This window comes from Podarcis pityusensis (genome assembly GCF_964106645.2).
Source record: "Podarcis pityusensis genome assembly, chromosome: 9".
Taxonomy (NCBI): Eukaryota; Metazoa; Chordata; class Lepidosauria; order Squamata; family Lacertidae; genus Podarcis; species Podarcis pityusensis.
Window position 1 is genome coordinate 8,573,147 of NC_138034.1, and position 17,176 is coordinate 8,590,322.

Consider the following 17,176-nt stretch of genomic DNA (forward strand, 5'->3'; position numbering starts at 1 on the left):
TGTAACTTTTCGCCCACTCTTGGGTAAGAGTGTGTAAGCTGTGTAACTGAAGAGCTTGTGTACTTTTTTCTAACTGTAGTAGTTTCTAGCACTATACTTAATTAATCTGAGTCTAGTTCTCATGGGACTGTCTTTAACAGGTCTAGAAGTCAAATTGCAGTGAGAAGTCCTGTTTGCTCTTTGCAGACCTTTTTAGAAATTCCAAGACAGGAAGGCTGTTTATTTTTCCCACATCTGTTTTGTGCTCATTCTTTGAGACACTGTTTGCTGGATGCTCTTTTCTTTTAACCACTTAAATTAGTTGCAGTGTTGCAAAATGTCAAAATAAGCATTAGTGGGTACCTTTTGTAAAGAATCAAGTTTTTATTGAATTGTTCTTTACAGAATTTAAAGTTGCCTTAGCTTTTCCATTTACTCAATTCTGTTGCAGACCATCACTGAATCAATAACTTTTACATTCCTTATGGGAACTATTTATACACACAAGGTTGGTCTTAACAGAAAATTCAGTTCTGAAATGGAAAATGTAGTACATTAACATTTATGAAGTGGTTAGTATTGGTTAGCTTAACATAGCTCAGGGTTTAAAGTTGACTTGTTTTGGAACTGACAAGATTTTGTTGCAAACCAGAATTCCTGGTTTGCACCCAAGAAGAAGCTGAGATTCAGCAACAACAAAAGTAGATGTATTATTTATTTATTGCATTTATTTTCCATCCCTCTCCCCAAGGAGCTCAATGTGGCATAAGTGGTTCTCCCCATTCTCACTTAATTCCCCACAACAATCCTGTGAGGTAGGTTAGGCTGAGAGGGAGTGACTGGCCCAAGGACACCCAGTGAGCTTCATGAGGATTTGAACTCTGGTCTCCCAGGTCAGTCTCTGCCCCATATAGTGGTACCTCGGGTTAAGAACTTAATTCGTTCTGGAGGTCCATTCTTAACCTGAAACTGTTCTTAACCTGAAGCACCACTTTAGCTAATGGGGCCTCCAGCTGCCGCCGCGCCGCCGGAGCATGATTTCTGTTCTCATTCTGAAGCAAAGTTCTTAACCCGAGGTACTTTTTCTGGATAAAAAAAATCCTTCCAGTAGCACCTTTAAGACCAACTAAGTTAGTTCTTGGTATGAGCTTTCGTGTGCAAGCACACTTCTTCAGATATGCTTGCACACGAAAGCTCATACCAAGAACTAACTTAGTTGGTCTTAAAGGTGCTACTGGAAGGATTTTTTTTATTTTGACTATGGCAGACCAACACGGCTACCTATCTGTAACTACTTTTTCTGGGTTAGCGGAGTGTGTAACCTGAAGCGTATGTAACCCGAGGTACCACTGTACTGACTCTGAATGGCAGCCAAAATTGTCATCATGGCTGCAGGAAAAGGGGAGTACCTAAGCTCTGTTCAAATTTGTCCCAGCTTTTGCACAACATTCTAAACCAGGGGTCTGCAACCCGCGGCTCCGGAGCCGCATGTGGCTCTTTTACACCTTTGCCACGGCTCCGGGGCGGATACTAGCGAGGGGAGGAGGCGCATTGTGCGCCCCGACACTCCCCACTGTGGCGGGCGCTGTACTGGCTGTGACGTCGCAGGGGGGCGGTGCATGCGTTAGTCACCTTCCCGCCCGCTGTCAGATCGCAGCTCCGGAGATATATTTGTTTTAAATGTCGCAATGGTTTTGCGGCTCCTAGTTTTTTTTCCTTCGGAAACGGGTCCAAGTGGCTCTTTTTGTCTTAAAGGTTGCAGACCCCTGTTCTAAACTGTGGTTTAGTGTCACATGTCAACCTGGCTACTTTCTGTAAATCTTGTTTAAGCAAGTGCTTACCGGTAATCCATATAGAATGGCAGTATTACTGTTGGTTGGAGGTTCCAGTAATCTGAAATTAGGTGCATAGCCTTTTGTTTTTGTAGAGTTATATCCTCCCCCCCAAGAGACTGGGAGTGCTCCTAGACCTGACCTTTTCAGTTCTAAGTAATTGACACTTCTGAACTGTCTTCAAAAGTCTGAAATGCATTCATTCATTTAAAAATCCATCCTGCCTTATTATAAGACTTTTCAAAGTGACAGTATAAAATATAAAACAAATGCAAAGATACAACATTTAAATGTTTATTTAAAGCACACTAATGTTCAATTTAAACTATACTTAAATTGTCAATTATATTTAGATATAGATATCTAAAATTTGAAGCCCAAATCAGGCTGGAATGCAAGGGTTTAAACTTGCTTCAAAACATGTTTTCCTCTTCTGGCTTACTGTATATTGTGGTTTGTAAATTCAACTACAGTGGTACCTCTTGTTACAAACTTAATTCGTTTTGGAAGTAGGTTCTTAACCTGAAACTGTTATTAACTAGAGGCATGCTTTCGCTAATGGGGCCTCTTGCTGCCTCTGTGCCGCCGGCACACGATTTCCATTCTCATCCTGGGGCAAAGTTCTCAACTCGAGGTAACTCTTCCAGGTTAGTGGAGTTTGTAACCTGAAGCGTTTGTAACTGAGGCATTTGTAATTTGAGATACCACTGTATTGTACTAGTTCATAATTATGTATTCAAGACCATAGGTTGATATGGTGTTTGAACTGAGCCCATATCTAAAATGAGGTCCAATAAAACAGCTATTTTGGAATTGACTTGCTACCACTAAACAGATATTAAAAATAGCAAAGAGTACAATCTTATGCATCTTCTGAATACCCTTTGGACCACTTGTTTAAAACTGACAGAGGAAGATTTGACTGGTCCCATCTAGGCTCACCCTTTGGCAATAAATATACATCCATTGAGGCTTACATTTGGCACATTTATTAGCTAATGAGAGCTGAAAGGCTGTGTAGAGCTTCCAAAACTGCATTTGGTGCCATTTGTTCACATGGATGGGCAAACTGAAACTTAATCCATATTAGCTAATGCAGTCTGCTTCTGCCTTCCCCGCTGCCATTCTGTTGAGGTGGTGGCTAGTACACAATCTCTGCTGAGGGGTTTTCTGTGGGGAGGTGCAATATGTTCCTTCAAGTTCTTGATACTATGCACTCCCTCTTTATACTCATTCCCCAACGATCATAACGACGGGGATTTTGCTAGCGTTTTATAACGCCACCTGAAAGGTTTGATTTGTTATAGCTCATGTCAGTTTAATTGGCAGTGCTCCTTGAAGGATGAATCGGTGTAACATGCCTGATGGTTCTCTTTTTTACAATGACTTTCCACAAGGGGAAAATGATTGCTTAAGCCTGGCAGTAGGGTGGTCTCTCTGCTCACTCCTCATGCTATCATCATGGAGTAAAAAAGTTGGAATTTAAAACACTCATGCATACTTTATCCTAATACATATAGATAAAATGTTAAACTCATCACGGTATTTTGGCTTATGTTTTCTGCATAGCCCCTGGCACTCACATTGGCCTGCTTCTCCTGCATGGGCCACTTAGTCTCAGGTTGTCGAGTTATGACACATCATGATAGAGTTGCTATTTGTTTTGATTTGTAACTCTCTCTTTTTCTTTTCTACTTCAGGCGTCTAAACAGAAATAATCTTCAACTCCTCTCAGAGTTGCTGTTTCTTGGGACTCCAAAACTCTACAGGCTGTAAGTAGAAGCTGTATTCTGTATTCATTGTGGAAGGCTTTGATATGCTTTGAGTGCTTTTAAGTTGTAAACAAAATAAGCCATTGAGTAAGTGTTTTGTCTGCTCCTGGACTCAGTGCACCTTTAATTCTTGTTTTCTTTTGCTTTTTCATAATTTGTGTGCTGTCCTCTGAATTGTTTCTGTTCCATATTTTTTAACTCCTATAGTTGACTGATTTAACTTTTCAAACCAGATGAGTATAAATCCTTTTCTTTTTAGTTTGCTACTGGTTTCTGATGACGACGTCGATTACATTCTGGGTGGAAACTGTCTTGGAATATCTCCCCTCCCCCTCTTTGTTTGTAACAATATTGAAATGAAATGGCTTAAAGAACCCAAAACTAAAGTAACGATTTGAAGAGTGTTGGCATTATTGTGGTCTGTAATTTTGATTCCTGACTTGTGGGATTTTATTGTTCTCTAGTCGTCTTCTTCTTTGGTGATCACTCATAGCTGAGTAAGATTGTCCATCTGTGACGGTGGAGGCCAATTCTGGATCCACACATCCTTCCACAGGAGGGTCATTGGTTTCCGGGCAGGAGTTGATCACGGTGTGGATTTGCCAAGCATGCCTTCCTCTTAGCACGTTTCTCCCTTGTGTCCTGAGTTCGAGTGTCTTCAAAGCCCATGACACCTTTGGTAAAGGCTGTTCTCCAACTGGAGCGCTCGCAGGCCAGTGTTTCCCAGTTGTCAGTGTTTATACTACATTTTTAAAGATTTGCCTTGAGACAGTCTTTAAACCTCTTTTGTTGACCACCAGCATTATGCTTTCCATTTTTAAGTTCGGAATAGAGTAGTTGCTTTGGAAGACGATAATCAGGCATCCACACAACATGACCAGTCCAACGAAGTTGATGTTGAAGAATCATTGCTTCAACACTGGTGATCTTTGCTCCTTCCAGTTTGCTTTCTTCTTCTACAGTAGTATGGCACACGCTGGAAGAATTTTAAAATCAGAGTAGTGAGCTGTCAAAGACCTTTGATGCCAAGTGTGTTGTGTTTTGTCATATTCTCTCCCTTAATTACAAAGACTGGGAGCCAAATAGATGCACAATTAGTGCTTTGGGCTTGGAATCTCATTTGAGATCCAAGTATTGCAGAGTGGTAAATCGTTTTTGAAAATGAAGGACTTCTCAAAAGCAGTTTGTGATGATGGCATGGGCTCTTCTGTTCAAAGAAAATGAGCAAAACAAAGCGAGACAGAAAGAATCACACTGGGATATGCTTGCCCAAAGAATCCTTGAATCCTGGCTAGTCTCTTTAAAGCCTTGGCAGAATAAATTATTAATATTGTAAACCTTAGGGGCAAACCTGTAAAAAGGTTTACAAACAGTCAACCTATATATTAGATACATTTTGATGTTTTGATAGGTATTATCTCAAGATCAATATGGAGTAGATACTATGTTAAAAGTACCTACATGTTCTAACAGTATTTTAAAGGGAAACCTGATAATTTAAAAAAATCAAATAGATGATTCTGTATGAGCACAAAATACAGAAAAGGGCTGAAATCATTACTGATAACATGAATTTTTAAAAATTATTTTGCTCAGGCCTTGGAGTTTTCTCAAAATTTATTGTGATCTATGTGTACTAGCAGGGAATGTGGGTGGCGCTGTGGTCTAAACCACTGAGCCTAGGGCTTGCCGATCATCCCCGCGATGGGGTGAGCTCCCGTTGCTCGGTCTCTGCTCCTGCCAACCTAGCAGTTCGAAAGCACGTCAAAGTGCAAGTAGATAAATAGGTACCAATCCAGTGGGAAGGTAAACGGTGTTTCTGTGCACTGCTCTGGTTTCGTCAAAGCGGCTTAGTCATGCTGGCCGCGTGACCCAGAAAAACTGCCTGTGGACAAACGTCAGCTCCCTCGGCCAGTAAAGTGAGATGAGCGCTGTAACCCCAGAGTCGTTTGCGACTGGGCTTAACTGTCAGGGGTGCTTAACCTTTCCTTCAACTGCTAGTACACATTTTTAAAAAAGGTGAAGCCTATCAGCTGCTTTCAAGGTGTAGAGTTGAAGTGGGCTATGCAAATCTAAATAAAATAATGTTTGCTTTGAGAGCCTGGTATGTGCCACATCACAGCATCTTGCTTTCCACTTCCTTTTGCAAAGATTGTTTCAGGGTTTTTTTTATTAAGGATCTAAAGCTTAAAGGTTTATACTAAATTATCACTTCTGTTTCTTTCTGATTCACATAAATTAAGCTTGGTTCTTGTACTTCCGACAACTTTGTTATCAGGTTGTTGAATGTGTCATTTGAATAGTGTACACTGATCCATGGTAATTGAAGTCAATGGAATTTGTTTGGTGTAAGCATTCATTTAGTCCCTTTTGTGGGAGGCTTACATAAAACCTGTGGTTCCACCCACATTGAATTCCAGTGGTATGATTATTTTCACTGGCAATGCTAGTGTAACATACATGCTTCTGATTATACTCTGAAATAGGCACAGAGGTGTTGTAAGGTAACAATTTGTGTCACTTATGTATAGAACTTTCTGCTTCTGTAAAATAATCTTTAAGTAAATCTCTATTGGAACAGTAGAGAGGGATGCTATAACTACTAATTATATTTCACAATTCAGAGAACCTTTGGGTAGTATCAAATAATCATAAATAGCAGGGGGGGGGTAGCTTGATTGGGGTGCAAGTGTGTGAGAAAGTAATACATAATTACAGTCTCATAAATGTGGGGTGCCACAACAGTATACTGCAACAGATAGTATAACATTCCTGATGTTTTGGGATTATTGTTGATCAAACAATGTGTGTTTGTGTGACAGTGTGTTTGTGTCTAGTTATAATGTGTATTAGAACAGCTTGGTAAATATAGTGGGGTGCTTTACCTATAGCTCGAATCACATGTTTCTTCAGGTTAAATGCTGTCACTAGAATGCCTTTTTAATATTTTAGCTCATGTGCAGATTGCCACAGTGGTGCCAGCATTAGTTAGTTAATTAGTTAGTACTTATCTCCTGTTATATTACGTTTACAGTAGTACCTCAAGTTACATACGCTTCAGGTTACATACGCTTCAGGTTACAGACTCCGCTAACCCAGAAATAGTGCTTCAGGTTAAGAACTTTGCTTCAGGATGAGAACAGAAATCATGCTCTGGCGGCGCGGCAGCAGCAGGAGGCCCCATTAGCTACAGTGGTGCTTCAGGTTAAGAACAGTTTCAGGTTAAGTACAGACCTCCAGAACGAATTAAGTTCTTAACCCGAGGTACCACTGTATTTTTTAAACTTTTAAAACATGTCAATGCACTTCTAATGATCACCTGACACCCAAAGTTAAGTGAATCATGTGGTAGTTTAGGAAGCATATGTGCTTGTTGCATAGTGTAAATGCAACACAAAGAGGGCGCACTCCATATATGAAATATTAGACACGGTTGGATGCCGCCAGCGGCCAGCTTTCCTTCCCTTTGCTGTCTGCTCCAATTTCTCTTTGGCTGAGTTGAGAGCGAGCGGCGTGTTCAGGTCAAGATGTTTGTTCAGAAATAGAAGTACAGTTGCAGCTGTGTTTGGAGCAGGAGGCTAGTTTAAATAGCATTACCATTTATCCAGTCCATTAACAGAACTCTGTAAAATAATATCAACTCTACAATAAGCTACAGGGCAGCATCGTAAAATTACAAGCACTTGATGACAGATGGGACGTGTAAGTAACGAAAAGTGATAGGCTGAATATTCAAGAGACAATACCTGATATATTTTTTCTGCCCAAATACTTTGTCTCATTGGTTGTAGAAAGTTTCTTTGTGTTTTTCACCTAGTTTAAGTATGAAAAATCATGTTCCCAGTAAAGTCTGCAGCAGGTCAGCTACTGGTGGCAGTATTTTTTAAAAATACTGTTGAGATGTCAGATTGTTATGTGTTTCTTAAGGGAACTGTAGTTAGTAAACCAGCCATTTTAGGACCAGTTAGGTAATGATTCTGATGTTTGTCTGTATCTCTGGTTCAACAAGTATTTTTCTTTCTTGGAATGACCTACATTGTCTCTAGTGACCCACATCCTAATACACAGAGCATTAACTATAGCACCTTTTATGCAGAAAACCATTACAGCCTAGTGAGTGCTTATCTGAGACAAATAGATTTTGACTGATTAATTTGATGAGTTAGGCTATAGTTCATTGATTGCCATTAGCTGCAGGGTACTGATTTAGGACCCAAAGCTCAGTGGTTTTCCAAGATACTTATATAGGTACTGTATTTCTAAACATGCAAAAGTTAGTGCTTTGATGTAATCCTCCTGGTAGGTAAATTGTAGCTAATCAAGAAAACCTGCAGTGGAAGAACTTGCAATTTATACGTGGTTTAATATGGAAAAAGCATACAAGAATGTACTTAAATATTATCAGGGTTTCCTGAAGCTGAAATTTACTTAATACTTTTCTTTTCTTTTTTTAAATGATGGAAGGAAAAGGTTTTCTACATAATCTGACTTGTTGCCCTGGACTATTCATTTAGCGCAGCCCCTAACAAAAGCACAAAGCTTCTTGAGGAACCCTTGAAAAAATTCCTCCTGAATTAATTTCTGCCAGCTATGATTAAAGTGTGTGGTACTAGATGTGTCAGACACCATAGTTCTTTGCTTCATTTTACTCCTGGCCTCTTTGGCCCCTGCCACAATGAATCCAAGAATGGTTACGCAGGAATTGCAGGTTACAGTTGCTACGGTTACCGTTGTCCAGTCGTATCGACATCATTACTCATCTAGTGAGTTACCATGATAGCTACCGCTGACTCCCATTCCTGGGAACACTAAAGCCGTTTGAGGCAAAAGAGATGAAAGTTCTTCTGACGCCTCTTATGTTTTGTAGATGAGACATTTTTCTGTTTGCACGGTCAGCATTAATATCTGTTTCATAGTAGTACCTTGAAGGGAGGTGAGAATAAAAATTGTACTGCATTCAAATAGCACGGAACGCATGTTATTGCTACAAAATGCATAGTGTAGACGAAAAATGTGACACATTCCTGTTGGTGTCTTTTTTCTTCTTCTTAACTCACATATGGGCAGAAAGGGAATATTAGTGATTTGGCTTTATAAAACAGTTATATCCAACACTGTTTCAGTGAGACTAAATGAGCATGCTGTTTAAACCATTCCTGTTTAAATCTGAGTAAACTTATTAAGCACTTTCAGAGTTCAGGCAGGTGGATTGGACAGTTAAAACATAGACAAGAAATGCCCAGTTGTGGGTTTTCATGTTCCTTTCTCCTTTCAAAAATGATTGGGGGATCAACAAAGGACATTAATTGGCAGATTAGGGCCTCTGTATATAATAACACTGCACCTGTAAATTGTGATAAACTTACAGTATGTGGCTGATAAATGGGTTAAAAGATGGATGAGTATTAGAAAAAAAATAATGTAAATTGGAATAAGGCAGTGCTTTTTTCTGGAGGGGGACACAGGGGGACGCGTACCCCTAAACATTTTGTGAATCTAAGTTTGGCCTCATTGAGGGGCAGTATTTCAATATGAGTAGGAAAATGAGAGTACCCCTAAACATTTTTAATTAGAAGAGCATTGACAACATTGTAACTTTATGTTCTGCTTGTTAGATGGTGTGTGAAAAATTGATAAATACTTGAAGCAGTGTCTACTTAATTTTGCTTTTGCTTGCTTTTAGAAGCCTGCATTGTTGTGTTTTGAAACGTCATCATAATGAAAACTGATATTTAATTGAGCAACATTATGATTGGTTGGACCATAATTGCCAAGAAAATGAACAGCATTGCGGAATGTGAATGCTTGGTGATCGCTGCCGTTGGAAAAAGTGTTAACTCTTTTTGTAATGCACTTAAAGACTGCTTGTTGCCTTCATTGCCTGCTTGTAGGCTTCCAATAAACATCTGGTTGGTAGCTGTTGGTAATAGGATGCTGGCCTTGGCTGTCACTCAGCAGAGCTGAAGTGTGCTGTTCAGTTTTTGCTGATATTAGTATATTATTAGTAATATTAGTATGAATCTCTAAACCTCCTTAAATTGGCATTCTATATAAACTTTAGCCTGGGAAGATTTTTATTTTCTCACTTTTAAAATCAACACTGCAGTTTTGCTTATTGTGAATTAAAGGTGGGTGGGTTTTTTACTTTAATTTTGGTAGAATGGAAATCATACTGTGTGATCATTCTCTACAGGGTGCAGCGCAGGTACTAACATTTTCATAATGCCAGCAATAAGGTGCAAGTGTTCTTCTCTCTAGTGAAATGGTAGAAAAGTCTCAAAGACGAGCCCTTTTATCCCATCATAAGCACTTATTTTCTGGCAAAAGAAGACTTTTGGGGCCTTTATTCTACACATGTAATGATTTGATTTCAGCATAATAGTATGTAATGGTGTCAACTGTGCAGATGATTTATTAAGGTGTTAGGTTCTGATTTTTATCTTGCTCAAAGCTTTTTTTTCCAAAAATAGTTTTAAACATTAGCCATGCACCTATATAATAATACATTTTTTGCACAAATGAGCACGCAAGTTCTACGAAGTGGAAGTGTGCTTCACATGGTATCTAAAACAACATGGACTCTGCTGCGTTTTCAAAAGGACCTTTATTGGGATCATTATTTTGAAATTTTGATTGAATTGCCCTTCTAAACTTGATAGTCCTAGCTAAAGTAGAATTTCACATGTTAGTACAAATGAAATCATTGGAGTTGGATAACCTTTGTGGTGTGTATGGTTATTCATAGCAACAAATAAAGTTTTAAGCCAACTGTTTTGGATGCAGTATTTGCCTCAAGTGAACTTTGTCACACGTTATTGTACACTTTGTCCTCCTTTAGCTCATATTTCTATTTATTTATCCTTCCCCATTCAAGAACAAAAACAGTCAAAGTCTAGTATTTTCTTAAATCATGCGATGCTGTTTCCTTGCTTAAAGGAATTGTGCTCTATTGCGTGAAACTGTAAGTTTGCCTTAAGAATGTTTAATACTAATTTCTAACTTTGAGGTTGCAGATTTTATTCAAATTGTTCTTCCACCCAGTTATACAGGATTATTTAAAACCTACCCATGATTGCAACATATCTGTAGACCCGACTAAACCTGAGTAAAGTGTGTGTGTCTGTAACAGAGAAAGAGAGAGATGGGTTTTCCAAAGCAAAATACCACATACTGCAAACTTCAGAGCAGTTTACTGCCCATTCCGTCCAGATATAATGAAATAGATGTCAGTCTAATCCAGTCCAATTCACTAAGTCCTTTTCGTACGGTTAACTTTGAAAGTTTTGATAAATTTGATATAGGAAACGAAATCCCAGTGAAGGAAGTAATTAAAGATGCCAAAAGGTCAGGAAATGCCATTATCATATGGCACAGAAAGGGGGCAAGAAATGTTATAAACTGAGCGCCATGACTCTCAGCTCATGCTATGTGTTCATCTATTTGTACCCATGTAATCTTCATTAACTAATTCAGAAAGCGGGAAGAAGGAATGAAAACAGGATAATGACGGAAGGACATACAAGTGCAAGCCATGATCATAGTGAGAGATTAAAGTTCGCAGTAACTGAATAGCTGAGAGACGCTCAAAGGAAAGTTGATTGCTTCCCCTCCAACTGTTCCAACTGATTGAAAAAACCTCTAATTTAAAGTTCTGTTTGTTCTCTGTCTTAAACTATCAGAATTTCCTTTTAGAACTGGGGGAACACTCTGAAAGAATCCAAGGATAAGAAGTCATTGCTGGCCAACAATTGTTCCTAATCCTCACAAAATGCTGAAGAAATTAAATTTATTCTTTATTGCTCGAAGTGTTACCTAGGTCACTGGGCGATGGGAAAATTGAACTGGAAGTTGAGTGGTGCAATCTTTGTTTTGTGTCTAGATGCTTAACCTTAGACATGACAAGGCATCTTAGAGTGTTGTGGGAACGAGGTTCAGAGTATTAAGACCAAGACTTTTATTACCCTGGATTTATAATGGGATGTGCTGTCAGGAGATGAAAATGTTGTGTTTACATTTGACTATTAAATGATCATTTAATTAACACCTAAGTGTGGGTGGGTGGGGGAAAGACTTGTAAAATTCTTTACAGCATTTATTTTTTCTGTGGAGGCTTAAACATTCATTCTGCCTAAATGTACATCTGCAAAAGGCATTTATGAACTTCTTCAAGACAGATGGACAGTTTTAACTTGGATCTTTCAGCACAGGGTTCTTCAAATATAGTACAGTATGTTCCTAAAAATATTTTTTTCACTGTAATGTCAAGAAATGTATGTGCAAAAGTTACAAATTGTTGCAAAAACTGGAATAACCTTTAACATTTTTTATGAAAACAACTGTCCTGTTAATCACCCAACTTATATTCGTATATGTAAAACATGTTTACTTGGGTAAGAGTTCTGTGGTGGAAATTCATGTGAAACTGAACGCCTTCTGATAAGTAAGATCTTAAATTGTTGTATTTACCCTCTGTTGTGATCTCAAAGAATAAAATGAAATTGGCAATAAAATGCAACTCTGCTTTGCATCATATAAGCCAATTTCTGTTTTGGAGAAACTGGTAGCTGTCCAAACATGATGCTTTTATTGTAGACATCCAAAAAGTCTTTCTGAACAAGAGCTCAATTCAGAGATTATTCCAAAACATTGTTTGCACTGACCAACTGACTTAAGCCACAGTTGGAGCTTGCAAACATATACAAACTGTGGTTTAGAGTCGCTTGTCTCCTCCTATGGTGGTGAAGTTGGAGGAAAAGCTGTAATTACAGTATGTCACTTTGCACAAACCCTGGGCTGTAGATTCAATTCAGACAACAGCTTCCAATTCAGCATTGTTGGTCTACTGCAAACAGTGGTTTATAAATTCAAATATTATACAGGTCCATAATTAGGCTTCCTTGACTGTAAATTAGGATTTACTGTGATGTTTGAATAGAGTCCATATATAAAAGAAGGTAAGGTAAAGGGACCCCTGACCATTAGGTGCAGTTGTGGCCAACTCTGGGGTTGCGGTGCTCATCTCGTTTTATTGGCCGAGGGAGCCGGCATACAGCTTCCGGGTCATGTGGCCAGCATGACTAAGCCGCTTCTGGCGAACCAGAGCAGTGCACGGAAATGCCGTTTACCTTCCTGCCGGAGCGGTACCTATTGGTCTACTTGCACTTTGACGTGCTTTCGAACTGCTAGGTTGGCAGGAGCTGATACTGAGCAACGGGAACTCACCCCGTCGTGGGGATTCGAACTGCCAACCTTCTGATCGGCAAGTCGTAGGCTCTATGGTTTAACCCACAGCTCCACCCGCATCCCTTATAAAAGAAGGTACTGTATAATAAAACACCTACTCTGGAATTGAGTTGCTGTCTGTCTTAGAGCCACTTATGAAGTTCAAAATCGCATAGAGAATACCAACACCAGAATACCCCTTGGACTACTTGATCAAATCAGAGCCCGTTTGTGCCTCCCTGCACATGTGAAACTAGCAGGGAGACCTTAAAGTAGAGGTGTCTTCATGAAAGCAATGTCATATGAGCATCCTATATGTCTTTAATATCTGTGTTAGATGGCAATATATGAAATGTAGTAATGAAACTGTTCTGTGTTTCTATTCTCAAAAGCTGCATCTGTACCTTTTAAAAATGCACGTCAATACAGAATATTGATCAATGTCGCATTACTCTATTTTGCATTAGGGGGTTGAAGGTGTCTAATCAGATATCTTCCCTTGAGCAGCAGACCTGTATGCTGTGCGGGAGGAGGCTAGCTACCACTAGGTTTGCTTTAGGTAAAAGATAATTGTATTTTTAAAAACAAATAAAGTAACATTTTTGCCCAGGGATTAGAAGTTGAGATGAGAACTGATTTTCTCTCTCTTTCTCTTTTAGATTTTTGGTGGCTTTAATCCCATTTGTGTATTACCCTTCCCGCAGTGATCAATTATCTATTAACAGATGGCTTGATTAACTGATTTGGCTTAGATTAATAAGCTTTGGTCAGGTCCGTTGTAAAAACGGAAGTACTAGGACTAAACATTTCTCCCAAGTTTACAGAAAAAGCAGAAAATAAAATACAGAAAGACCAATGCAAAAACACATTTCATTTTATGGAACCATGAAACATGGCAGCTACTGCCCTTTCTGCTTTAAATAAATAAATAAATCTACTTTTGATTGAAGCGCATCCACTTGCAAAAACAACTGGTACCAGATGGGTTCTGATGGGGATGTGATTCCATAGTGTGACTGTTACAGAGAACACTATCCACCTGTTTCATCTAGTGGTTGGTACCACTGCTTTTCAACTGTCTTGCACAAGGAACATTCCAGCGGGACAGTTTGTTGGGATTTTTGACTATGTGCAATTTGATGCAGTTTCCCACAGAGGCAATCAAGGAGTTGGCTGAAGGCCAAGAAGACTGAGCAGAGGGAGTTATTATGCCTAGAGATATGGGACCTTGGATACAACTCTCCTATTGGTCGAGGTCTCCACATAGGCATGATGACTCATGACCTTCCTGGTTGGTTAATTGGTTGGTCAGAGTACAGTGGTACCTCAGGTTACATGCGCTTCAGGTTACAGGCTCCACTAACCCAGAAATAGTGCTTCAGGTTAAGAACTTTGCTTCAGGATGAGAACAGAAATCGGGCTCCGGTGGCAAGGCAGCAGCAGGAGGCCCCATTAGCTAAAGTGGTGCTTCAGGTTAAGAACAATTTCAGGTTAAGTACGGACCTCTGGAACGAATTAAGTACTTAACCTGAGGTACCACTGTATGTGTGTTTGAGAGTTCGTTTGGAGTTTGTTCTGTGAGAGAGTTCTGTGTCTGTATCCTGTATATAGTAACTTGTGAGTCTGCTGTAAATAATAAACCTATAAGTAACCAAGTTACTGGTAGCAGCGTCTTGTTCCTGCATCATCCTGCCTGCAACTGACTGCTTCTGGACAGTCTGTGTATGCTTTGCTATATTCAATAGGTTCTGGCTAAGATCCTTCAACACAGCTTGTCAGCATTCTATGCAAATTGATGCCCCCGAGTGGCCCCCAGTTTCATCAGTTGAAATAAAAACGTTAATGGGTCAGTTAAAGCAAGGGAAAAGCCCCTTGCCCAGATGGGATAGGACCCAATGTTCTTACACTAGACCCGACTGGTCGGCTCCCTTGCTGGCCGACCTGTTCACAAGGGTAGATACGGCTGGACTAATGCCAGAGGCATGGACAAGCGCAATCATCATTCCAATATAGAAAAAGGGAGAGCACAGATCACCATCCAACTACAGACTGGTAAGCTTCTTCTCCATAAGTGGGGAAGCTATCTACCAAACATCTTCTGGGAAACCTTACCCAGTGGATGTTCTAATTTGCATTACCAGGCCCTGAGGAGGTGGGCTTTTGCTAGGGAAAAACTACATTGGATCACTGTGTCATACTTTCCCACCTAGTGAGCAAATATTCTAGTGCTCCTACTTTAAAATTGTACTGCAATAAAATACATTCACCTTGCACATTCCTTCAGGCAGGTTGAATAAACAGTGGACCATTTTTAAGTCTAGTAATTTTTTTATGCTTGAGTGATCAATGTATTTTCAATGAACAAAACGATCAATACACAATGCAGAAGCTTACACACACACACACACACACACACACACACCCTACCTACATAAGTGGGAAAGGATTGCCTGCAACCTAGTTTTATCTGTCACTCAAATGCAGGTATTGTATTAAGGTCTTCACTCATTTTGAGTGAAAATTTCCTGCCGTATCCTCGTGTTAGTTTGCATAAGCTTAGTGTGTATCAGTCTTTCTGCCTGTGAAGGCACAGCGTATAAAAGCTCTGTGCAGGTATTCATAGAAGTGTTCAAAAATCCGATTGTGGTCATCCTCAAACAGACCTATTGATTTTAATGGATCTGCTTTGAATATGATTTAACTGAATGTCACACATACAAATAAATGTGAGGATGGGAAATGGGATCTTGCCCAATCACTCCGCCTTTCAACCACCATATGTTCTGTGTTGTGTTTGCACAGATGCCTGTGCATATACACCCATTCCTGTCCCCACCCGGAGGGATGTAGTTCAGTGGTAGAGTTCAATTCCTTACACTAAAGTGATCAGACTGTAGGGATGTGAAATATTTCTTCCTGAGAGCTGTTGCCTGCCAGAGTAGACAATACTGGTGTGGCTGGAGAGAGAAACTATCCTTGTGTAACGCAGCTCCTTATATTCTTGCACCTGCTGTTTTTGCAAGCTACAGCTTAGAATCATAGAGTAGAATCATAGAGTTGGAAGGGACCACAAGGGCCATCGAGTCCAACCCCCTGCCAAGCAGGAAACACCATCAGAGCACTCCTGACATATGGTTGTCAAGCCTCTGCTTAAAGACCTCCAAAGAAGGAGACTCCACCACACTCCTTGGCAGCAAATTCCACTGTCGAACAGCTCTTACTGTCAGGAAGTTCTTCCTAATGTTTAGGTGGAATCTTCTTTCTTGTAGTTTGGATCCATTGCTCCGTGTCCGCTTCTCTGGAGCAGCAGAAAACAACCTTTCTCCCTCCTCTATGTGACATCCTTTTATATATTTGAACATGGCTATCATATCACCCCTTAACCTCCTCTTCTCCAGGCTAAACATGCCCAGCTCCCTTAGCCGTTCCTCATAAGGCATCATTTCCAGGCCTTTGACCATTTTGGTTGCCCTCCTCTGGACACGTTCCAGTTTGTCAGTGTCCTTCTTGAACTGTGGTGCCCAGAACTGGACACAGTACTCCAGGTGAGGTCTGACCAGAGCAGAATACAGTGGCACTATTACTTCCCTTGATCTAGATGCTATACTCCTATTGATGAGGCCCAGAATTGCATTGGCTTTTTTAGCTGCCGCGTCACACTGTTGGCTCATGTCAAGTTTGTGGTCAACCAAGACTCCTAGATCCTTTTCACATGTACTGCTCTCAAGCCAGGTGTCACCCATCTTGTCTTTGTGTCTCTCATTTTTTTTGCCCAAGTGCAATACTTTACATTTCTCCCTGTTAAAATTCATCTTGTTTGTTTGGCGCCTGAGCAAAGAATATCTTGGAGGTCAGGGTGGGGCCAGTAGACATGATCCTGGACTCCTCCCTCCGCACATTTGTATGTTCATTTATGTAATTCATTAAAGTCTCTGCAAAGCTAGTTTTGGTAATCTTTATGATGACACTGTAGCCTAGTGCTCTTTGTTTTTTCCGTGTACAGTGGTACCTTGGGTTACAGATGCTTCAGGTTACAGACGCTTCAGATTACAGACTCCGCTAACCCAGAAATAGTACCTCGGGTTAAGAACTTTGCTTCAGGATGAGAACAGAAATGGCTTGGTGGCGGTTTGGCAGCAGTGGGAGGCCCCATTAGCTAAAGTGGTACCTCAGGTTAATAACAGTTTCAGGTTAAGAACGGAGCTCCAGAACGAGTTAAGTTCTTAACCCGAGATACCACTGTATAGCAGATTGAGATAGTAGAGGCTTTCTGGAGCTGTCCAGAGAACATGGGGCATGCCAGCTTATTCTTTTAATCACTATAAATGCTATACCACTTGAGAAGGTGTACCCCTCAACTGTCTCAGGAAA

General features: G+C 40.1%; 1 protein-coding gene across 6 annotated transcripts in view; it reads left to right on the plus strand.

Moving 5' to 3' along the window:
- The window catches only part of SLIT2 (slit guidance ligand 2), a 220,416-nt gene that overhangs the window by 19,203 nt on the left and 184,037 nt on the right, over positions 1-17,176 (plus strand). For all 6 annotated transcript variants that reach the window (XM_081019793.1, XM_081019795.1, XM_081019794.1 and 3 more), the window contains exon 4: positions 3,512-3,583. In XM_081019793.1, the coding sequence (XP_080875919.1) occupies positions 3,512-3,583 (72 nt within the window). The remainder of the gene's footprint in view (positions 1-3,511; positions 3,584-17,176) is intronic.